This window comes from Bubalus kerabau, chromosome 11, assembly GCF_029407905.1.
Source record: "Bubalus kerabau isolate K-KA32 ecotype Philippines breed swamp buffalo chromosome 11, PCC_UOA_SB_1v2, whole genome shotgun sequence".
NCBI lineage: Eukaryota > Metazoa > Chordata > Mammalia > Artiodactyla > Bovidae > Bubalus > Bubalus kerabau.
The window spans coordinates 12,145,197-12,169,012 of NC_073634.1; the positions used below are offsets into that span (position 1 = coordinate 12,145,197).

The 23,816-nt window shown below is 44.9% G+C and overlaps 1 protein-coding gene across 1 annotated transcript in view; it reads left to right on the forward strand.

The window, feature by feature from the left end:
* Positions 1-20,698, forward strand: part of MRPS9 (mitochondrial ribosomal protein S9) — a 38,915-nt gene extending 18,217 nt beyond the window's left edge. Inside the window, exons 5-11 of the mRNA XM_055539534.1 lie at positions 2,676-2,755; positions 11,678-11,763; positions 13,149-13,224; positions 15,568-15,736; positions 16,656-16,764; positions 17,625-17,794; positions 19,059-20,698. Of these exons, the coding sequence (XP_055395509.1) occupies positions 2,676-2,755; positions 11,678-11,763; positions 13,149-13,224; positions 15,568-15,736; positions 16,656-16,764; positions 17,625-17,794; positions 19,059-19,150 (782 nt within the window). The 3' untranslated portion in view covers positions 19,151-20,698. The remainder of the gene's footprint in view (positions 1-2,675; positions 2,756-11,677; positions 11,764-13,148; positions 13,225-15,567; positions 15,737-16,655; positions 16,765-17,624; positions 17,795-19,058) is intronic.
* Positions 20,699-23,816: the final 3,118 nt, after the last annotated feature.

A 23,816-nucleotide genomic window follows, 5' to 3' on the forward strand; every position in this document is an offset into this window, starting at 1 on the left:
TTAATATGTGTTCTAAGTATTGTTCATTTATTCTCATAATCCTCGTGATTATTTTGTGGTTTTATTTCTTTTTTTTTTTTTTTTTCCACAAATGAGCAGCCTGATTCACGAAAGAGTTAATAACCCAGTTAAGGTCACAACTATTAAGTAAAGAAGCTAAAAAACAAACCAAGGAAGTTTGACTTTGCAGCCTAAGTTCTTTCAATTATACACTCTCTAATAGAGGAACAAATAGTTGCATGGATCAAGACATGCCACTTGTACTTATAAACAGACACAACAAGCCTCTCTGTCTCAGAAGGTGGGCATATGTAAATGCAGTGAAGGAGTCCAGAGCAATAATCTCGAAGCTTGCTTCTGGTGGGGGGAGTCTAATATCTGAAAGATTATAAAGATAAGAAGAGTGGACCAAAGCCGTGCTCAGAGGGAAATCTGTAGCACTGAATGCATGTATTAGAGAAGAAGGAAAATCTAAATTCAGTTATCTAAACATCCATCTGAGGAAAGTAGAAAAAGAAGAGCAAGTTAAATCAGAGTAAGCAGAAGAAAAGAGACATTAAACGTTAGAAGAGAAGTCAGTGAAATTGAAAAAAAGGAAATTAAGGGAGAAAATGAACAAAACCAAAAGTTGGTTCTTTGAGGAGACAGTAAAACTGATAATCTTCTAGCCAGGCATAGCTGGTAAAAAGGAGAGAGGACACAATACTGTTATCAGCAAAGGAAGGGGGCAGCAATTCTGGTCCTGGGACATTAAAAGGATAATCAGGGAATACTGTGAACAGCTCTGTGCCCACCCACTTGATAACCCAGATGGAGTGGGCCAGTTCACTGAAAGGCCATGTGCTGAAATTTGAGCACGAGGAAGTAGTGTGAACTGGCCTGTACCTGTTAGAGAAACTGAACCAGTACTGAGCAACCTAGAAGACGGGTTTGCCCCTGGCTTTTTAGATACACCACTGAAGCCATGGTTCATGACAGAATTGATGAATTGGATATCATTACAGTTAAAATGTTCTGCTCTATGAGCGACACGGTCAAGAGAATGAAAAGACAAGCCATAGGACGGTAGAAAAATATTTAGAAAGGACACATCTGTTAAAGGACTGTTACCTAAAATGTATGAAGAACTCTTAAAACTCAACAATAAGAAAACAACAACCTGATTTAAAAATGAGCCAGAGACCGTAGCACACATCACCAGAGAACATACTCAGATGGTGGAAACTAAGCGGATGAAAAGATGCTTCAGGAAGACACAAACTAAAGCAACAGTGATATACCAGTACACACCTGTTTTCCACCATTTATTATAAAATGGCCTTCATTTTAAGTGTATTCACTTAAATTGGCCTGTGTATAATCCAGTTATCCCAGAGGAGGAAGATACCCTACATGCTGTACAGGTGAAATTTCAAAAGAAAAGAGCATATTATCTTTAAAAAACTGATAGAGTAGTGACCCTCTTTATTGGACAGAATAGGTCGTACTTGGATTTCTGCCTCGCAGATGTATTAATAAATTGCATATTGATTAAATTTCTGATCAGAAAAACATAGAAAAATTCCAGAAGATAGTATATAGGAAAATAGTTTTTAGACAGCCCAGAGTCTTAGAGCAGGTTTTCTCAATGAGGGTGGTATTTCCCCCAAGGGAGTGTAAATTGGTTCATAGGAGGCAAAAAAATCTTAGCTGTTACTATGTTTGTGGCCCTGGAAAGGGCCACAGTGCGTGTCAGCAGATATTCGGTGCATCTGCAGTGTTCAGCTTTCCTGGGGAGACAGGAGATGAGGGAGAAAGTGTCTAGTAAGGGTTCCTTAGTAGGGATGATAATGAAAAAGCAGTTGAGAAGCACCGCCATAAAGGACAGGGACAGAGTCCACTGCCACACTGTGACTGTCTCGACTGTGAAGGACACCCCAGACAAGGTCGGAAGGCCGCAGATTGGGAGAAAAGCGTTTACAATTCGTGCAGTAGAGAGTGTAACCTCCGTGTTTGGAGTTCTTGCCAGTGGTTAACAGAGTAACATTGCCATACACACACAAGGACGTGGAGTTAGCGTTGGCTTCATCTGCTGCTGCAACGCCATTTCTCAGCTTGTTTGCTGTTTATTGGTTGTGAATGATTATCTGTATTTCAAAAGGAACCACACATAACATCCTGTGTGGGGCCCCTTCTATTTTAGACTTCTTAAACTCTGGGAGGTACGTCTCCACAGAGTTGAAACAGAGTGGCACAGACAAATCCATTTCGTTCTCTTCTGTGTTATATTTTCCTAACTGTATTACATTTGACTTTTTTGGTGTTCCTTTTTAAGATTATGGGAGTGCATTATATTAATAACCAAACAAATCATTTTGTTCTAGCAAGATAATACTGGTATTTTGTGTGTTAATTTAAAACAAATTATGGAAACCCTCATGGTGAAATGTTTAGGAATGTTTTATGGAATATAAACATTGTTTTGTATCAATGGGTATGAAATATTAAATATCCCAAATTTAGGTTAAACCTGCCAAACTCAATTCTAATTATTAATGCTTTTTTTGGTTATTTTAAAAGTTAATCAGAATTAAAAGCATGTCTTATTGCAGAATTACAAAACCGCAATTAAATGCAGGCTCTTTGGTCTCTGTATTTTTATTTCTTCTTATTTGTTTTCATTTGGTTTTTATTAGCTATCCAGTGGGGAGAAGATGGCCGCCCGTTTCATTTTCTCTTTTACACTGGCAAACAGTCATACTATTCATTAATGCATGTAAGTATATCACACTTATGGTAAATAACATGACTGTTAGTAACTAACTAATGATACCAGGGATTTTGCTCAGCTTCAGAATTTACCTAGTACGTTTCATAACAGACAAAAAGTAAGACTTCTAGAGGTAAGACAGTATGTTAAAAGGCTTTAAATCTTATTAATTTATCTTTGCTAAAGGTAAGCACTAGAGAATTTATGTCAGAATGGCTTGTCCTTAAAACGCTTTTACTTCCAAAGGTTGTGTTGAGAAAGAGATGCTCAGGTCAGTATCCAGGTGTGGGTGTACATCACAGGGCCAGAATCAGGAAAGACACCATCGGGTGATCAGGCACTCACTCACCTGGGAAGAGGCAAAGTCCTTCCCTCTCGTTGTTCAGTCACTAAGTCATCTCGTCCTCTGTCCCCCTCTTCTCCTTCTGCCCCCCATCTTTCCCAGTATCAGGATCTTTCCCAGTGAGTCAGCTCTTTGCATCAAGTGGCTGGCGTATTGGAGCTTCCTTATCAGTCCTTCCAATGAACACCCAGGACTGATTTCCTTTAGGATGGACTGGTTTGATCTCCTTGCAGTCCAAGGGACTCTCAAGAGTCTGCTCCAGCACCGCAGTTTGAAAGCATCAGTTCTTTGGTGCTCAGCCTTCTTTATGGTCCAGCTCTCACATCCATACATGACTACTGGAAAAACCATAGCTTTGACTGTACAGACCTTTGTTGGCAAAGGTATATCTCTGCTTTTCATACGCTGTCTAGGTTTGTCATAGCTTTCCTTCCGAGGAGCAAGCGTCTTTTAATTTCATGGCTGTAGGCACTGCAGTGATTCTGGAGCCCAAGAAAAGAAAATATGTCATTGCTTCCACTGTTTCCCCATCTATTTGCCATGAAATGATTAGTTACTCAAATACAATTTGTTTTTCATAGGCCAGCACAGTGTATGAGGCTAGAATCAGGGTCTAGAGGACCCACAGAGAAGTGATTTCACTACATTTTGACCCCCCACCGCATTTGCCTGTCCTGAGAACAGGTTGTATTTTCTTGCGGAGCTCAGGTGTTTGCTGGTGTACACACTGGGGCATCTCCTGCAGTTACTGTGACAAAAGGCTGGATGCCAGTTCCCAGTTTTAAACAACAGAACCCACTTCATCTTTAGAACACGGTGTCAAGTTTTATTTTATTCATAGTATGATTTCTCCCAGTTAACAGAAACAGTCTCCAGGCCTCCGTGGCCCCAGTGCACTCTCAGGCAGCGTGGCCCGCAGGCTCATTGGTACTCTGCTTTGTCAAGCTGCCTGGTGTTTGCGCTCTGCAAAGCCAGAGGATAGAATCCCCAGTTGTCAGGTGCATTTATTTCTTGGGGAGGGGCGTGGAAAAAAAGAAAACCTTCCTTTCACTTTCTGTTGACCTTGGGCAAATGAGCTTCTTGCCCCAGCAGAAATGAAATGAATGATGGATGCGGAGGGCATCTTTGCTGAGTAATGGAGCCGGCCGCGCTCTCTGCCCAGGCTCTCCGCACCGCCCGCGGCCGCCCGGGGACCCCTGCCGCTCATTTAAATAGGTATGTCAAATCTGCCTCCCGACGCCGCTGGTTTGATCTGTGGTAATATTTGTGAAGGTTCCATATGGACTCGAGCCCCCCGCAGAGCTCAGAAATAATGTACAACGCTTCATGGTACAGACACAAATTCCCCCTGAAAAGGGGCGCAGCGCGCGCAGTAGCTGTCGGAGAGGTGATGGAGCTGGCGCGCTCGGCTGTCAGCTTGTTACACGGATGGCTTGCACGCAGCGAAGCTGTGGAAAATCTGTGCCTTTTAACTTTTCTACTTAATCACGGTTGTAGCATTGCCTTTAGACTGTATGCTACATTAATTCTCTTCCTGCCTTCTGCCTTTCATCCCAAGTTTCACGGGAAAAAGTAAAGCGTGCGGGTCGTGGAGAGGAGCCTTATCAAACAGCTGTCACCCGACAAGCCATTTGCATTTGTCTGGGCTGAAACCGAGCAACCTCAGGGCATGGCATTCGGTTGCATTCCATCATAATGAAGAAATTACACATCGGAGAAGAGGCCTAACTTTAGTTTATATGTTTTTAAAAGGGATCGCTCAAGAATCTGGTCGGTTTCTCAGCCGATCAGATACTACCCTAGTCTAAACTCAAATGTCAGATTGCACTCAGTTTATCAATGGTCTTCCTTTATGCATCATGTAGTTTCATTACATACAGGAGAGTTCTTCGGGCTTTTGCATTTTAGTTAAATCTAGTAATTTAGGTCTGTCTTGTCTGTTGCGTGTTTTGACCCCCAAACACTGTGGGTTTGGTATTTGTTTTTGTTGTCCATCAGAACAGTTTACACCTGTGAATTACAGATGTTTTGGTTAAATTTGAGCATATTAATTCAGATAATTAATAAAATTTGTATTTTCAAAAAATGCACCTTAAGAAATTTTAAACTAATTATATGTATGGAAAAAAGGATAGGAGTTTCCCTAAGTGCATGCCAAGCGCTTGCACCTCATGCAGGGCAGATGTTGTTAATCACACTTGTGGTCCTTGCTGGGCCGGTGTGGGTCAGCGTCATGCGAGAAGCTGCTTGTAACCCTGAACTGTGTATGTGACTAACTCCCTGTTTGTGGTGAATCAGGCATTGCATGTGATATAAGACAATGTACCTCGAAGCTGCTCCCTGTGTTGCTCTGCCCTCTCTCGGTGGGGAGGGGTGCCCGTCCCTCTGTGGGAGGGGAGTCCCCCCCACTACCATCCACCACAGCCCAGGGCATCGAACCCCCGAAGACTGACGGGGGGCGGGAAGTGAATCGCTGTTGTCACCTTTCTTGCTGTCGGTGTCACTTCTTCCCGTGTGACAGGGTGAAAGACTCTAAGCCAAACTCTGCTTCCCCCGTGTCCTGGGCAGTCTGTGATGGTGTGAGCCATGGGCGTCCTCCGCCAGGCTTTTTGGCAGAAGAGCACCAATCCCAAGCCTGTGTGCGGCTCTGCTGGGGGGCCTGTGTGCGGCTCTGCCGGGGGCCTCTGTGGCATCTATTGACCTTCTGTAATGACGCCAGAGCCACTTTCCCATGTCTGATCACTGCCTGCCTGTTAAAGTTATGCAACACGGGCCTGCTGCAGCTTCCAGTTGAGGATGAGACCTAAAGCTTTAGTGAGCACTGTTTCCACTGGTCTGAAGTTAGTCCATCCGGTTCTTTTGTGGAGGAGTTGGGGGAGTTTTGAGGGAAGAGGAGGATTCTCAGAAAGAAGCAGCTCGTTGTTTTGCCCGGAAGTGAAGCTACTGGGAGAATGTAAGGTGCAGGAGCACGTCCTGGTCCTCTGAGGTTGCACCCTGAGTGTGTTACACCCTGAGTGAGCGTGTTATACCCTGAGTGTGTTACACCCTGAGTGAGTGTGTTATACCCTGAGTGTGTTACACCGAGTGAGCATGTTATACCCTGAGTGTGTTACACCCTGAGTGAGTGTGTTACACCCTGAGTGTGTTACACCGAGTGAGCATGTTATACCCTGGGTGTGTTTCACCCAGAGAGTTCACAGGCAGGTTGGCTGGAACTCCCTCCTGTGGGCACAGCCATGCACCTGTCTCCAGGTTCCTGGGAAAGTCAATAAAAACCATCTGTTTTACAAAATAGTGAGTAAGATGTAGGTATGTAGTGAATGAAGTGTGAAACAGTACTAATGAGTAAATTCTTTAACAGTAAAGGTCGTTTTAAGTAAGAGGAGATGAGAGCCTTATGGTTTCTCAAAGGATCACTGAAGATTAAGGGGCTACATGCTGGACAGCCCTGCTCATCTGTCTTTTTTACCCAAAGCAGATGACTTTCCATCTCCTTAACAGCCACTCACCAGCAGAACTTGTGTACTTCTCAGACATGATTTAAGCTTTCAGGAGCAGAATGAAAAAAGATAGTAAAGGAAGTAACCTGAAACCTCTCCACCCAGACACCTTTTCATGTCCCATGAAACCAGAGCTCGGGAAAGGGTGTGAGACACTTCGAAAACACTGTAAGCTGTCAGAAACATTCAGCATTTATTGAAATTTTCCATCAGCTCTCCCCACCATAACCTTTAAAATAAGGTTCTTCATCTCTAAAAGCTACACTGGGAATTTAGAAACCTCATTTATATTTCATGACTTCTCTTACAGTAAACATTGGAGTATTGCCAGAATATTTCTATAATTCAAAGCAAGTATATGGCCACAGATGAAATTTTTACCCAAAGAAGGAGCAAATTAAGGAATAAGTAGATTGGAGAGGGCAATGGCAACCCACTCCAGTTCTCTTGCCTGGTAGGCTGCAGTCCATGGGGTTGCTAAGAGTCAGACACGACTGAGCAACTTCACTTTCACTTTTCACTTTCATGCATTGGAGAAGGAAATGGTAACCCACTCCAGTGTTCTTCCCTGGAGAATCCCAGGGGCAGGAGAGCCTGGTGGGCTACCGTCTATGGGGTCGCACAGAGTTGGACACGAGTGAAGCGACTTAGCAGCAGCAGCTTCAGATTATTATATACTTAAACTATTCTACACAATTAGGGGGGAGAAAGTTTAAAATGTGAAAAAAAAAGATGTGATTCTAATCCTGATAATGTAGGTATAAATAGGATTCATTTGCCTGGCTCATGTAGAAATTCTCCAGTTTAAGTGACTTAAATAACTTCTGGGTTCACACAGCAGCCCCAGAGGGGTGTGTATCTCCACTTATGTTGCGGACCCAACTAACGAAAGTTCCAGGGACCTGGCACCCAGATTCTTCCTTAGTCCACATCCTCTCTGCCACCGGGCAGTGCACGTTGAGAACTTTGGAAGCAGCACTTCTTAAAAATGGACTTAAAGCAGTGACCCATCCCACAGTGAGGTATTACAGAATTCCGCTTTACAGCTACATTAAGGGCTTCCTTTTAGAAAGCCGCAGACCAAGCTGACATGCATCTGCGTGCTGTTTGCAGTCCTTTCTTGACATGCGTCTGTGCGTGCTGTGTCGCTTCAGTTGTGTCCATCCGTGCAGCCTTTTGGACTGTATGTAGCCCACCAGGCTCCTCTGTCCATGGGATTCTCCAGGCAAGAACACTGGAGAGTTACTTTGGTAACTAATTCAGTAACAGAATCTGCTGTTCTGGAAGTATCTTTAATATACGTTTTCCTCACATGTGAATAATTACTGTTGTGGATCTTGTATGTTGGAAAATCAATTTTTAAAAACCGATTCAACTTACCGCCTCTGTTGATTTCAATCAGATCACTTCTTTTATAAGATTATTTTTCTAAATATATGATGGAGCTTTAGGTAGTGAAAATGTATGGTATCGAGTCACAAGCACTCCTGTGTAATTACTCCTGGGGTGTACTTTCCCAGAGGACTTGTCTCTGTGACCTGTATGTGAGGCTGTTTTGTTTGTGCTGAATAGCATTACATGAAGTGTACCTGTATAGCATACTGTGTTCATGAAGTGATAGCCGTGGTCTCCTGTGGAAATAGGTCTCTTGGAACTCTAGATAAATAGCATGATGAAATCCATGAGAAATGAATTATATGTATGTTTATTTCAGTTGGTTTTGTATATGTCAGTAGCCAAAAAATTTTGAGAAGATTGTTATTTAGGAAATTTATTTTCTGTGATTTTCCTTTTCCCAACAAACATTTTAAAGTCTCAACTGTATTGAACTAGTAGCTAAGATGGTAATTACTGTTAGTTGTATATATTTTGTATATCAAAAAAATATATATATATATACAGACTTTTTCTGTATCACCCTCCTAAGAAATGTTATTTGTTTGCCCTTCCTAAAATTGGAACTTCTACATGATTAATAAACCAACACAGATTTAGGAAGACTAAAATCAGATTTCTTTAGACTAAAAATCGTATTGCTCATGCTCTTGGGAAGAGTTTAGTTTAAGCATTTCTTTTTTGCACCCTGAGCATCTGGTATTTTCAAATTAGGCACCTTCTAAATGCGACTCATACATTATGGAAATCTGATGACATGAGGGGTGGATAGACTGGCTTTGATTTTATGAAATATTAATCATAGCTGTGATTAATGATTCAGCATTTCACATCTGGGTTATTCCTGTCATATTTGAAAATTATACTATTAAATACAGTATATAAACTTAGCATAGCTGGGGTCACGGCTAATCCTCTGGCGCCCCTTAAAAATTAAGTGGAAATTGAACAATAGACCAGAAGCCAGTCCTGATAATCTGTGATGTTGACAGTGCCTGGCGTATTTTATACTCTCGAGGATTTTCTGATGTAAATTAGTACACACACCTCTTCAGGGAGCTGAAGCTGTAGGGTGTACTTTCCAGACGACTCTTGTCTCAGAGTAGCCAGGACAGGCTCTGAAGAGCAGGCTTATTATTTAGAAGGGAAAGAAAGGTAGAAACGGCGTGCACATAAAGTGGTTTCGCTTATTTGACACCCAAACGCCATACCTCACCCCTGTGTCCTTTCTTGGCCATTGCTATAGGCCAGGCACTGTGCCAAGAACTTCACATATATTTTCCTAAATATGTAGAGAACTGAATGAGGGGCTTTAATGTGAGTATTATATGACTTGATGGATCACAACTGTCAAAGCACATCTGAGCCACCAGGGAAGCTCCATAAATGATTAGAACTTAGCATGTTTGAAATTTGACGTGTACCTTCATGGGTGGTTTTTCTCATTTTTGACGTTTTTTTCTGGTGATTTTACATACACTATTTATGCATTTTTATGGAACTAAATATGAAATGCAGAAGATAAAAGCAAAGTGAAAAGTTTAAGAAAAATGTGGACTTAATGTTAAAATTGCTCAGAAGTCACCGGCAAACGATAACAACATTAGCAGCCCAAACTTTGACTTGAAACTTACCTATGAAGCAGGTCAACTATTTTTGTTTTTGTTGCCTTGGTTATTCCAGAAAACTAAATAGGTCTTTAGCAAGCTGGGTGTGTTAGTTGCTCGGTCATGTTCAACTCTTGGTGACTGCATGGCTGCAGCGCGCCGGGCTTCCCTGTTTCACCATCTCCCAGAGGCTGCTCAAACTCAGGTCCACTGAGTCAGCGATGCCATGCAAACATCTCATCCTCTCTTGTCCCCTTCTTTTCCTGCCTTCAGTCTTTCCCAGCGTCAGGGTCTTTTCCAGTGAGTTGGCTTTTTGCATCAGGCGGCCAAAGTATTGGAGCTTCAGCATCAGTCTTTCCAATGAATATTCAGGGTTTATTTCCTTTAGGATTGACTGGTTTGATCATCTTGCTGTCCAAGTTGTAGAGGTAGTTATTTTTAATCTGGACAATAGAACTGAATTAGCCTAATTTCTTTCTGTAGTTCCAGTATTTAAACTCAGACTTCAGTGTACATTACTCTGGGGCATGGTTCTAACAGATCAGTGAGCCCATGTCAGAGGTTCCTCTCCCGGAAGTCTGGGGTGGAGCCTGAGACGGTGCATTTCTGACCTGGTATTTAGCTTTACTGATGGGGCCTTAGCTGTAGAACCTCTGACTCGTTAGTGATTCTTCACCATTTTGGAGATGCTCAGCCCGGCTTCACAGTTTCTACATGTGGCTGCTTTTCTTCTTCTCGTCTAAGTTATCAGTTCTACTCTCCTTCCAAGAACAAACAACACAAAACACACTCTCAGGAGTCTCCCAGCCACAGGAAATGAGCTCTGTCCTCGTCTCACCATTCCTAGCCCTTGGAGTATGATCTGGGCTTTTCTCACCTATGTTTATGCAAATTAAAGGTGCAGTCCTCACATCCTTTCTTCCTTGTCTTCCCGTTCTCCCTTTTCCACTTGAAAGAAATGGATTCCTGAGAAAAGGTTGCAGAATGAAGATAATAAAATGTAAGTACTGGTCAGTACAGAGGCAGCAGCCAGGGACACTCCTGTTCTTAGAGCAGACTCTATCGGCAGCTTTGAATATAAAATAGTGCTCTGATCAGCCCCCACACAAGGTTGTCCCCCAAGCTGGAGATTATTAAAACTGTTTGAAATACAGACAGGCATCTCGGAGTAACCAGTTGCGCCTTCTGAGATTAGTGGATGTTCTCATGATTTAGCAAGAAAAAAAATATATCATTTCTAGTTCATCCTTTGAGCGTGTCTGTTCCGTCGATTAGTATATTATAAACGAACATGCACATGAAATTAGTACGAAATGATGAATGAATACACACCAATTCAACATGAGTCTTCACATAGACTCAGTCAAAAAAAACTGGGAGACGGTTGCAGTATTCTGCTTGTTGTAAACTCATTTCCTGGAAAAATGTATTTTATTAATCACCTTTGTTGCCAGATTATTGCTTTTTTACAATTCTAACAAAATGGTAAATTTCCCTTACTTGCATTACAGTGTAACAGGTGACATAGATTTGAAGTCTTTGTTAGAAAGTAAATTAATAGAAATCAAATAATGAGAAGTAAATATTAATAGAGAACTTTTAAAGACAGACTACATGGTGAAGACTTAACTATTACATAAGTATTAAATATTAGAAAAGTTGTTCAGTGCTAAGTATAATTTTTAGTGGTATTTCTCCAAGTTTAAAGGCATATTGCTATATAAGTAGGAATTTTTTAAGGAAAGTTTTTGGTTCTGTTTGAGGAATTCTTAAGGAAAATCATTTATAACTTTATTTTGTGTTTAATATCCTCACTGAGCTAGTTATAAACCTTTTATAGTTATTTAAATCCAGTTGAAGTGTGTTACTCTGCAGAATGCTAAAGTCTCATTGAAATTACTCTACCATGCTTCAGTTCGAGTGAGAAACAGTATTGTGGAAGAGCATTTTCAGCAGTACTTGCTGTGCAGCTGTGACTTGAGAATTGAGGAGGGGTACTTTTGAGATGAGGGGACTCAAGGGAGGTAGAAAGTAGTGGTGAGAACGAGCTGCCTCCCGGTCTAGTGTGTTTTACTTGCCACAGGAAGCGTATGGAAAGGTGCTCCACGCAGAGGAACGGCAGGACCAGCTGCGAGCCAAGGGTCTGTTTTCAGAAAAATCTAAATCCAAGTAAGTTCTTCTTGGCGTTAAAATACTAACTAAAAACATTCCACTTATCATTGGTGCTTCTTAGGCATTACATAAAGCTTAAAAATGTGTTCATTATTTTAGCATTAATCTTTATAATTTGTTTTTTTTGTTTGGGAGGATGTAAATATTAAGGTTATTATTTTTATATTACTTCATTCCAGATTTATATATTAAACGGCACTTAATTACTATATTTGAATATTATTTCTTCAGAATTTTTGTGCTTATGTATGTGTGTGTGTGTGTGTGTGTGTGTGTGTGTTTTATGTATTTTGTGTTTAAAGATTTGTGCATCCACTTAGCAAACAGTGATAGACTAGATCCATCAACTTGACCAACTGGTTTTAAATTTTGGACTGGTTAGTCATATATTTCCTGTTATTCAAAAGACACAAATTTTTGACCCAGATGACACAGTGGTAAAGAACCTGCCTGCCAATGCAGGGGAGACACAAGAGATGTGGGGTCAATCCCTGGGTTGGGAAGATCTCCTGGAGAAGGAGTAGCAACCCACTCCAGCATTCTTGCCTGGAGAACCCCAGGGACAGAGGAGCCTGGCGGGCTGGAGGCCATGCGGTCACAGAGACCTGACTGAGCACACAGAGCACAGCACGTTCCTGTGTTCTCTCTTATTCAAAAGACCCCGGTTTTGGAACATGGCTAGTTTAAGCTGTAAGTACTACCCCTAGCCTTTTCTTTGTATTCATTACTACTTTAGTCCACTCACAGATTACTGTGCTTCCATAACCTCTCCTTTCAAACAAATTATGAAAAGCAAGCACAATTTGAATTTTTGAGAAATCTGGTGACTTGAATATCCAGCAAGTTTCACACTGCTGAGTCTAACTCGGCCAACGGGACATTTGCTAGACTGGGTATCTCTTCTTTTAAAGTAGACTGCTGCTGCTGCTGCTGAATCGCTTCAGTCGTGTCCGACTCTGTGTGACCCCGTAGATGGCAGCCCACCAGGCTCCCCCATCCCTGGGATTCTCCAGGCAAGAACACTGGAGTGGGTTGCCATTTCCTTCTCCAGTGTATGAAAGTGAAAAGTGAAAGGGAAGTCGCTCAGTCGTGTCCGACTCTTAGCGACCCCATGGACTGCAGCCTACCAGGCTCCTCCGTCCATGAGATTTTCCAGGCAAGAGTACTGGAGTGGGGTGCCATTGCCTTCTCCGAAAGTAGACTGAGGAAATGTAATAACCTATCTCAAAAAACTATTCACTTGGATGGAATTTTACAGCTGTGTAATATTAATACAAAAGTGTGTTCCCCTGTCAAGAATCACTACCACTTGTGAGATCTTTCATGATGTAACTCTCATTGCATGGTTAATTTAAAAGAGAATACATGTGATATTTTAACAGAGACCCAATTGGCAGCAGATGGCTGATTAAGGAGGAACTGGAAGAAATGTTAGTAGAAAAACTGTCAGATCAAGACGTGAGTAATTAATCTTTTTAATTTAAGGGGACCTGTGCCGTAAGATTGTAGACAATTACTATATTAATATTTAGGATCCTAATAGTAACGTTCCTCAAGAGGCATGTGTTCCTAAGACAGTTTTCCTTTAAAAAAAAAAAAAAAAAAAAACATTTGGAGCTGATTCTGCCCGTAGGCCAAGAAGGCGGCAGCCTAGAAGACCCAGACCCTCCCCTGCAAGTGCGCTGGCCGTCTCTCTGCCCGTTGTCTTGGGGGAGTGTGGCTGGTGTCCTTTTTTGCATCCTTCAGTAGAGCAGGTGTTAATTTTACAGGCCAATGGTAAGTATAAGCAGCCGTTACAGATGAAATAGGAAAGAAACGAAGCACAGGGCGCCCTTCCTGCTAGCACATGCAGTGTCTGTGTGGCCAGTCCTTAGAATCGGCAAAACCACCAATGTCAGGATCACCTGGAATGCTGGGAGCAGAATGCGGTTGCCCACGGTCCAGGCCTTGCTCAGAATTCCCACCGGCCTCACCCAGGAATATACATTTTTAGCAGGCTCCCAAAAGCCTATAAAGATGATGATCCTTGGTTAGGTCTCAGCCAGATTCTTATTTTGCTCAGTATTCTAGCATATTTCAAAATTATCAGAGGAAATCTGATGTTTTAAATATGTTGATGTTCTGGATTTAGATTATTTCTAGAAGATGAGAGTATAGATGAATTTCACAAATTGTTTCAAGAAAGGTTTTTTCCCTCCCATGGCAGTGACTGACGTTAGTACCTTGCCACCATGTAGATTTTAAGTCATATGCTTAAATTTCTCTGTTCTTCATTTAAGTTATTACAGAAATTAATGTGTTGGAAAAGTTGCAATTTGCTAAACTGAGGTGTTGGACATTTGGTGAGTGGTAGAGCCAGAATTAATTTCTAATAGCCTGACTGCCAAGTCGGTATCGCTGCATTGGATGCAGCTGAAAAAAAATCTGTCTTTTACCTCTTAACTGACTGCATCGTTTCTGTGTTTCCCATTTCCTGGCTCCTTTCATTTTTTAATAAAATAACAAGTTTGTTTTCATTTTGGAAATATCCCAAAGACTTTGTTAAAGGTGCACAGCCATGAAAACAAAACAATCAAATATATAGGCTCATCTATTCATCTGTCTGTAAATATATGGGGCCTTTGTACTTTGGACAAATGGAAGAAATCCTGAAGCTGACAACTGGTGTTGAGATGAAGGAGGCAGGAGTGGTCAGTGATAGCTCGACTCATGATCTCAGTTCCTGAGGCCGGCTGCGTCACACCTGTAGTTACCTGCTTGTGGGTTCGAGGGTGTCACGGCACATTCAGGGGAACTGAGAGCAGCTGGGGAAGGACAGCTGTGAATGGAGGTGATGGAGCTCCACCAGGCTGGGTGCCTAAGTATCTCACCCTTCCTTAGACCGCTTCTCTCCTAACCTCCTTGGAGGCAATCATTGAAGCAGCCCTTTGAATCTTACATGTGTGATTTTTATATATTTCAAATCATTAGTGGCAGATTTTCACTATAAAGGCAGAGGTCATAAAGGCGAGCCTGATTTTTAGGGTTGGCAAAAACATAAATCAGGTTATCAAAAAGCTGGGTTTCACACTCTGTGCTCACCAAGGATGTCAAGTGTCAGTTGTTTCCTTCTGCATAAACACTTTAGAGTGATTACTCTGGCTTCTAATTTTAAGGGGTTAATACCAAGTTGTTTACTTTCTAATCACATGTTCAAGAACTATTAAAAACATGCACAGAGTAGCAAGGATAATTTATTTCAAGAGGTTGCCCTTTAAGTCAAGTATCTCTTGAATTTTTAAATAGCTTGATTGTTCAGTTTTAAAGGAAATCATAAACATTAAAGTAACACAGCTTGAACAGCTAAAGATATATTTGCCAAGTGTATTATGAAATATAATTTAAGAGGTACATTTTCTCAAAATCAGACTCTCCCCATTTTACTGTGCGAAACTCACTGGAAATTATTTATGAAGCTCCTCTTGATAGCAATTCTAGTAAAAGAGTAGAAGTCACACTCAAAGATCATCTAAATATTTTTTTGAAACAGAATTTAAATTTCACTTTCTTGTAATATCCCAAGTCAGAGAAATGGATTTTTCTTTGAAAGGTTCATCTCTTTGTTTCTCGAAAGGAAAGATTGAGACCAGAGGCGCCCAGGGAGAATGCCACGCCTGCTCGCTGTTTCAGAAGCAGTGCGCGTGCCATCCTGTCAGAATTCATCAGGAAAAGCAACACTGGAAAGATCAAGTATATAAAAATAGAAAAACTTAGCAAATGCAATTACACTCCCATCTCCTAATGAATTTTTATTGTCTGCAGTATGCACAGTTCATCCGGCTGCTGGAAAGGTTATCAGCCTTGCCGTGCGATGCAGTTGAAGAGGAATTTGTGGGCAGGTTCCGCAGGACAGTGACCGTTCAGTCAAAGAAACATCTGATCGAGCCTCTGCAGTATGATGAGCAGGGCATGGCCTTCAGCACAGGCCAAGGTAAGGCGCGCTGGAGAAGACGCGCGCCCCCGAGCGCGGGGCGACGATGGGGCGTGTGTGCGCTCTCGCCCTGTGCTGTTCATTTTGTCCGTTTGTTTATTTTTGCTGTTGTTACACTGGATTTCCGAGGTTTTAAGATTCTTGTTGACATTTTGAAAAACAGAACCCTTTAATGTCCCAAGAAAAGATGTGGACCCATAGCCTGCACAATCACATTAGCACTTGGTTATTTTCACATTTTCAGCTGGTGGAAACAACAATGTGTTTATCACAGAGCATCTTAGATTCACTGAAAATGTTCAGTGAATCTGCCCGTCAGACGCCAAAACTATGAAACCCGAAAACTTTCGGTCCTCAGCTCACGTCTTCCTTGTAGATGCCCAGAGCCATTTGACATGGTGTCACTTTAAAGAATCGAGCTATTAAATGATCCATCTGCAACTCTAAAAAGTTTAACATCACTTCCTTTGTCATTTTCAGTTAATATTTTCAAAGAAGTGTAACCTTCCCTGAGGATTCCTTGTATTTCAACCTTTTATTCCTTTTCTTTTAGTTATACTTTATTATACTGTTCATGTATTGTAAAACTTTACAGTTGAGATTCAGGTATATTCTTATTAATTTAAAAAATACTAGGTAAATTTAATTAAAAAAAATAATGTAAACAAATGTGAATTACTTGGTTGTAGTACTTCTAAAATGGGATCAAAGAACAAAACACCCCCACAATAAGTTCATTACATCAATTATGGTGTCGTTTGCCTGTTTTATTTTTGTGTGACGTATAATAATTATAGAACTTTCCTATATAGGGTGTTAGGTATTGTTACTCTGAGGGAAGGAAGTTAATGTAGTTTTGCCTCACTCAGAGCACTGGTCTTCAAGATGTTTACCGCATAGATGTCTTGTGTTTTTCAAGGTAAGAGAAAGACTGCAAATGCGGAGGCGGTTGTTTATGGCCATGGCAGTGGGAAGATAGAAATCAATGGGGTCGACTACCTGCTCTACTTCCCAGTGACCCAAGACAGGTGAGATCTGTGTTTGGGTTTGGCTTTTTGATCTTCAAGGAAATACACTTGATGATACATCCCGATCAACAAGGCTTATGATTTCCTGGCGTTTGCCCGATTGCTTCTCTTTGTTGTTTGTTGTTTAGTTGCTAAGTCATGTCTGACTGCTTTGCGACCCCATGGACCATAGCCCACCAGGCTCCTCTGTCCGTGGGGTTTCTCAGGCAAGGATGCTAAAGTGGGTTGCCATTCCCTTCTCCGAGGGATCTTCCCCACCCAGGGATCACACCTGCACCTCCTGCATTAGCAGGCTCGTTCTTTATCACTGAGCCACCAGGGAAGCTCCAGTCCAGGTTAATTCAGATCACTAGTGGAGGGACCGTTTTCAGCTGCTCCCCTTTGGGTGTGGTTCCCTGTCCTCATAGACTTTTGCTGTATTCTGGGTACCTGCCTCCTGACTGTGCAGACCCCGCCTCCTGGGGGTTCTTTCTCACCTTGACCACCCTGATGCAAATGCTCTCATATCTCCTGATTTTTTTCTCAATTTTAGTCTCAGTTTCTTGATGTTTATAAGCATTTGCTTGGGAATCTTAAAAGTTTCAGGAATTAAAGCAGATACATATTTAAGCTCCCAAACGAGCAGGTGAGCAGAGCTTCCCTGAGTAGTATTGCCACTCCCGTCACTCACCCTCAGTGAGGCAGGGTGTGCCGCTGCACCCGAAAAAAAGAGACTGACCCCACTCTCACGGTGTCTGAGTATCCTAAACAGCAGTGTCTCTGCGTGTGTTGTGGTTCCTATAAACGACTAGAGTGTGAGCGTTCTGTGAAGTCATGTGTATATGCTGCAAATCTAACTCCATCTCTTGTGATGTCCTCAGAGAGCAGCTCATGTTCCCCTTTCATTTCCTCGACCGGCTTGGGAAGCACGACGTGACCTGCACGGTGTCGGGGGGCGGGCGGTCGTCGCAGGCGGGGGCCATCCGCCTGGCCATGGCCAGAGCCCTGTGCAGCTTCATCACCGAGGATGAGGTTGAATGGATGCGCCAAGGTATGGCTAGTTTGAGTTTCTGTGAGCCCTGAAAAGTAATAAAGCGTCATCACTTTTCTTTTCAGCTAGAATTTAGACAGGTCTGGTTTGCCTTCCATGCAAGCTTGTTGTTTTTTTCCACACCTTTTAAGTCGAGTACGTGCAAAAGCCATGGGTATATGGTTAAGTGAAGTTTTGCCTTTGCTGTGTGGCCATTAAAAGTACAATGGCACCCCACTCCAGTACTCTTGCCTGGAAAATCCCATGGACGGAGCCTGGTGGGCTGCAGTCCATGGGGTCGCTAAGAGTCAGACACGACTGAGCAACTTCACTTTCACTTTTCACTTTCATGCATTGGAGAAAGAAATGGCAACCCAGTCCGGTGTTCTTGCCTGGAGAACCCTAGGGACGGGGGAGCCTGGTGGGCTGCCGTCTATGGGGTCGCACAGAGTTGGACACGACTGAAGCGACTTAGCAGCAGCAGCAGCATTAAAAGTACTCTTAACAAAATATGTGAGCCCGGCACACAGGGGAAAGGAGTGCTAGTGTTGGAGGAGTGAAGAAAACACTGAAAAACTCCAGCCTGTGTAATACTTATAAACACATCAGGAACGGAGGCTGAGAGTGACTCGTAATCACTCCTGAGGACTGGGAGAGTGGAAGCCACCAGCAAAACTGACTTTACTCTCCCAGAATGGAAGTCTTGTGCTGAGAACACAACTCTAAAACTTTTTTTTTTAGATCTTAAAACAAAGTCCCAAGAAGTACTATTGTCACACAAATTTAAAAATGTAAGTTTCTTTTCTCAAATGTGTTCGTGAAGTCATATGTTACTTGTACATAATGGAGACCAGAGGTAGAAAAGAAAAACCTCCTGGAGGGTGACGTGTGTGGCAGTATAGACACCTTTACACTCGCAGTGTCTGTAGAACTTCCGCTTCTGTAACGGTAAGCGCGCCAGGCGGCTTTCCTTGCAGTGATTAGTGATGCCAAACAGGAACAGCTTTGTCCTTAGTTGAACAAGTTTTAAAACCAAAAAGGAATTGATCATAGCTCTCAGAGCAGAAGACAAGCAGACTCAAATAATGTGCCTGGTGTTTGTCCCAGAAATCAGGAAGATAGCCCCGAAGAGGGAAAGCACGCTGCTGTCTGGAGGTTTATGTGAGGCTGGAGTCGGCTGTGGGCCTGGGTGCTTCCTCTTACCCCAGGGGCTGTCGGTTCACGCGACTCACCTGCCTCCCTGCATTTTCCGTGGTTCCTAAAGGCGTCTCTTTTTATGCTGCAGCTGGACTGCTCACCACGGATCCCCGTGTCCGAGAGCGTAAGAAGCCAGGCCAGGAGGGCGCCCGCAGGAAGTTCACCTGGAAGAAGCGCTGAGTGTCCCTCGCGGGAAAGCGAGGGGCGCACGGGAGACCAGGGCCGGCTGGGCGGCTGCCTCGTGAGATGCGATGCTGTGAAGGTCACCTTCTGAAAAGAGTTACTTAAAATGTTTTAGCTTGTTTTGCTGCTTCACTTTTAAAACTTTTTCAGAAGAGAGTTTTCAAAGCCTAACTCAGACTCTTGGCATATTCGATCTGAAAGGAACATTCAGCAAAACCCAGCCAGGAGACCTTTCTCAAATGGGAAGGCCCAGCCCACGGATCTGAGCTCTGGAGCCACACTGCTGACCTAAGAGCAGCACAGACTTGAACTCCATCCTCCACATGCTGTCGCTTTTCCAGACAGCTACACGTTGTTCACAATTGAGGGGTGAGATGCTTGTCGAAAAGAGAGGAGCCAGCGCAGCGTCTTTGTCAGGAGCCCCGCCGAGTCGCTGACGGCGACAGGCCCGCCTCTCCCGGGGCCCCCGGCAGCCACCGGTCCTCTGTCTGTTTCTATGAGTTTGACTTTTGTTTTTTTTCTTTAAGATTCTACGTATAAGTGATACCACGCAGTGTTTGTCTTTCTCTGTCTGGCTTATTTCACGGAGCACGGTACCCTCCAGGTTGGACACGGACTTGCACTCACAGGATGAATCAGTTCCGAGGCTCTGGGCTCGCACGATGCCCTGGGAGTCCCTCCCTGTGACGCTGGGAACCGCGGGCATGAGGCGGGTTTGGGGTTTTGTAAAGGACAGTAAGTCTGGTCTTCCTGTGCAGCCCTGGATACAGCGGACAGTGTGGTGAGAGGGCCTGGCCCAGGGGGAGCAGGGGTTGAGGGCCCTGGGCGTGATCTCTGCCTGTCTGGGAGGGGAGGACACGAGTGTCCACTTTACCTTCCAAATGTGATACAGGCATTGGGGGGTCAGGACAGTCTGCAGGCCCGCAGGGCCCCAGTAGGTGCCTGGTCATCGTGGGTTGTGATTCTCATCATGAAACCCACCCACCCCCAACCCCCATATCCTCTATTGTTCAGTTATCCACGTGTGTGCAGGGGTCTCAGTCTGGATGGGTGGGGGGAGTCATGGTGTGAACAGGCAGTGTCCTTGAAAATGAAGGATGCTTCATTGCCTTGGCCCCTCAGAACAAACAGAAGCACAATGCTCTGGATGGAATAGCTAGCTGGACGCTACAGACCCAGAGCTTCCACGTCTGTTACGACGTCCAGGCTACACCCCACTTGACAGCCCCATAGACACGGGTGTGTAGCCCGCATACACGAGGGAGGTGGCCAACTACGAGGACCTCTCAGTATCTATAAGGGAAGGTCAGCCCATCGTGTTTTCACGATGCTGACATCAGGCACCTCTATCATGAAGGCTGTGACCCTTTCCACCAAATTAACTGTCAAGGAGGGGCTTCCCTGGTGGTCCAGTGGTAAAGAATCCGCCTTCCACTGGAGGGAGGGGACGCAGGCCTCTTCCTTGATAGGGGAACTGAGACCACACATCTGGGGGCCTGCCAAGCCTGCACGCTACAACTCGAGAATCCCATTCTCTGCAATGAAGACCCCACCCAGCCAAAAAAAGAAAAAGTTTAAAAATGTCATCAAGGAGCCATAAAAATCAACATCTCACAAAAATACTGCCACCTTCTTTGGTGACCAGCCTTGGGATATAGAAATTTTTCTTACTATATGTAAACCCTTGGATAAGAAACAATAAACTCATTATTAAAAATTGGCAGTCGTCTTTGAGTGCTAAGCTGTAAAAACTCCTGAGCTTCAGCACTGAGCAAGATCTTGTCAATTTTCTCCTGTCATTTCTTAGAAAATATAAATTACTACAGAGGTGCAAAGTGTAGGAAAAAAGGAATTCAAAGTCATATCACTGTGTTCCTTCAACTCAGGCCATCAGTTTTTTAAAACAAAGTGATAAAATTCATGTTTTTTAAAAGAAACCATAGGTGGAATTAGATATCAGAATCGGAAGACACGCAAGGGTCATGATGTAATGGACCGAGGGCCTGCTCTAACTTTGTGTTTCTAAGCTTCTGGGGGCCTCGGGGTCCACAGGGAGGGCCTCGCCCAGGCTTGCCAGTCCCTGGAGACGGTAACCACACGCCTGCTCCACGCCTTCCAAGCAGTCGCTCCTGGTCTGTTGGATTCCTCATACCTGATAATGAAAAAACCTAGGTTTTACTCCGGGCCTGGCCTTTCAGGCTCTGTTCCTGCAGTAGCAGCATGGAGGGTCGCAGTCTAGCCTTGCTATGTGAGTGCCTCTTCGTACTCAAGTTTTGTTCACCAAACATCTACTTTCTACATTATAAATACCAGCCAGATAGGTTCCTTCTGGGAAATTTTCTTTAAAGCATGGGAGGAGACCCCTTCATGAAAATGGTAAATTCCTGTTGCATGCATGCTTAGTCGCTCAGTCGTATCCGACTCTGCAATCTTTTGGATGACAGCCTGCCAGGTTCCTCTGACCATGGGATTTTCCAGGCAATGATACTGGAGTGGGTTGCTATTTCCCACGAAATCACGGCTGCTTAAAGCTTTCACAAAAGTTAGGACCGCTTTTGGATCCTCTATGAAAACTTCTCATGAGAAATGCAAATTTACTCCTTTTTCATTTTCCCAACACCTGATTGAAACCTGCCCGGGGAGCCGGCCTTGTAGTGTGGGGTCTTCCTCTCCATGTGGAGAGTGAGGGGTTCACCCGAGCTCTCCTGATTGAGTCTCACCTGCCATCAGCCTCTCCACCAGAGATGGCATCATCACTGTTCCCTCGCAGCTTCCCCACTGTTGCTTGAATTTTTCTCCCGTGATTTCAGTATGCTACCTTGAAGTGAGGGGCAGGAGGTGGGAGGGGCATTTTTCACGATGGTGATTAATGAAGCAGAATATTGCAGGTCAGTTACATGAGGACCTCAGTTGCAGGTTGCAGAAGCCCCAAACTTGGACTTGACACTGAAAAGGAGGGTCTTCTTGGGAGGCTGCCGGGGTATGTGACCCCTGAGGGAGGGGCTGGGCAGACGTCCTGCAGGGCAGGAAAGGGGCTGTGTCCCCCGTCTCTGGGGTGCTCAGCTCCCAATCCAGGCTCTTGCTTGTTCCTTGGGGTTCTTCCCACAGACTAGGGATCTAGGGTCACTTGGGACCGAGGGCCACCCCCACGGAAGCTGTAGTGGAGCAGGGACAGACCTGGCAGACAGTCCTGTGCCTGGAGGTGGGACCTGGGTGCCAGGGTCGGGCTTGGGTCCCTCGCCTCAGGGCTGTGCAGAGTGGTCTGGGGCCCCTCACCCCTGGCCCCAGGCTCAGCCCTGCCTGCAGCTCCCCAACCAGCGCCAGCGGGGTGGCCGACCCCTGACACTGCCACCAGGTCCAACTCTGACCCTCCACCCGGCCACCCTGCCCTGCCCTGCCCGGTGCCCATGAGCGGCCCAGCCGCTGGCCCCAGCATCCGTCCTGCCCTCGCATCCGCCCATCCTCAGCCCAAGCATGGCGTGTGGTGCTGGTCTGTGCACCTGTCTCCTCCATTAGACGCGGGCTGTGGACTCTGCTTCCTGCCCAGCACCTGGCTTGCGGGGGACGCGGGAGTGAGCAGGCCACCTCGGGGAGAGCTGTCACTGCAGACCTGTTGCTGGGTGGTTCAGGTAACTCAGGAGCTGGGCCCGTCTGCCTGTCTGACCCGGATCGTCCATCTGCCCGCGGCGTCTTCACTGGGGACGCTTTGGGGTCCCGCAGGACAGGGGTTGCAGGAAACCCTCGATGGAGTTCCTGTCCTCCAAGCCGTAAGTGTGTGTCTAATTAGAGACACACAACAAACAGAGAAAACAATTAGACGGCAATTAGGCCCTGCTGGGAAATGTCGACTGAGATAATGACTCGGAGCCAAAGATGGGCCGCCCTCACCTGGCAGGTCGGCTCAAAGCCTGGGGTGAGAGCTGCTCAGGAGACCGCTGTCCTCTGTCCCCACGGCCTCTGCCCTCTGGCCTGAAAAATGGGGCAGAATCCTGGCATTCCAGGGCTCCTTGGACCCCTCAGAACCAAAGTGAGACACGGGGCAGTCTCAGGCATCTAGTCCTAGAGAATCACTGTGACCGGCAATTTGACCAGAAACATCAAAACTGCCCAGAGAAGGAGGTGGGTCCTGCCCACAGGGCAGCAGCCAGAGACTGCACCCTAGCTGCTCCTGGCAGTCGCCCCCCTGCACACCACCCGCCTGCCTGAGGAAATGACAGGAAGTCAGTGCCCACTGTTGCTGCCTGGCACTGTGCCCTGGGCGTTCCCGTGTCCCGAGGTGGGCTGACCTCGCCAGGCTGGCTGGATTCCTGGTGAGGTCCCTCTTCCAGGCCCTCTTGGATCTGGCTTCCCTTCGCTCTGGCCTGGCTGCCCACAGACGGCGACAAGGGCATCAGTGAACCGTGGCCTGTCACACAGCGCAGGGGGCTCTCCCTGGAGGCATCTCTGCACACACATGCTGAGCAAGCTGGAGGCCCGCACGCACATTGGCACCAGGGCTTCTCTCTCAAGATGATGCAAATTGAAACCATGAAACTTCTAATCCATGTGGGAACCATGGATCCATGTGGGAACCAGGGTATGAGATGGAAGCACAGGCCCCTCGCCCTGGAGAGACGTCAGGTAGGAGAGTACCACTGGGGAGGATGGAGCATCGTCCAGTGGG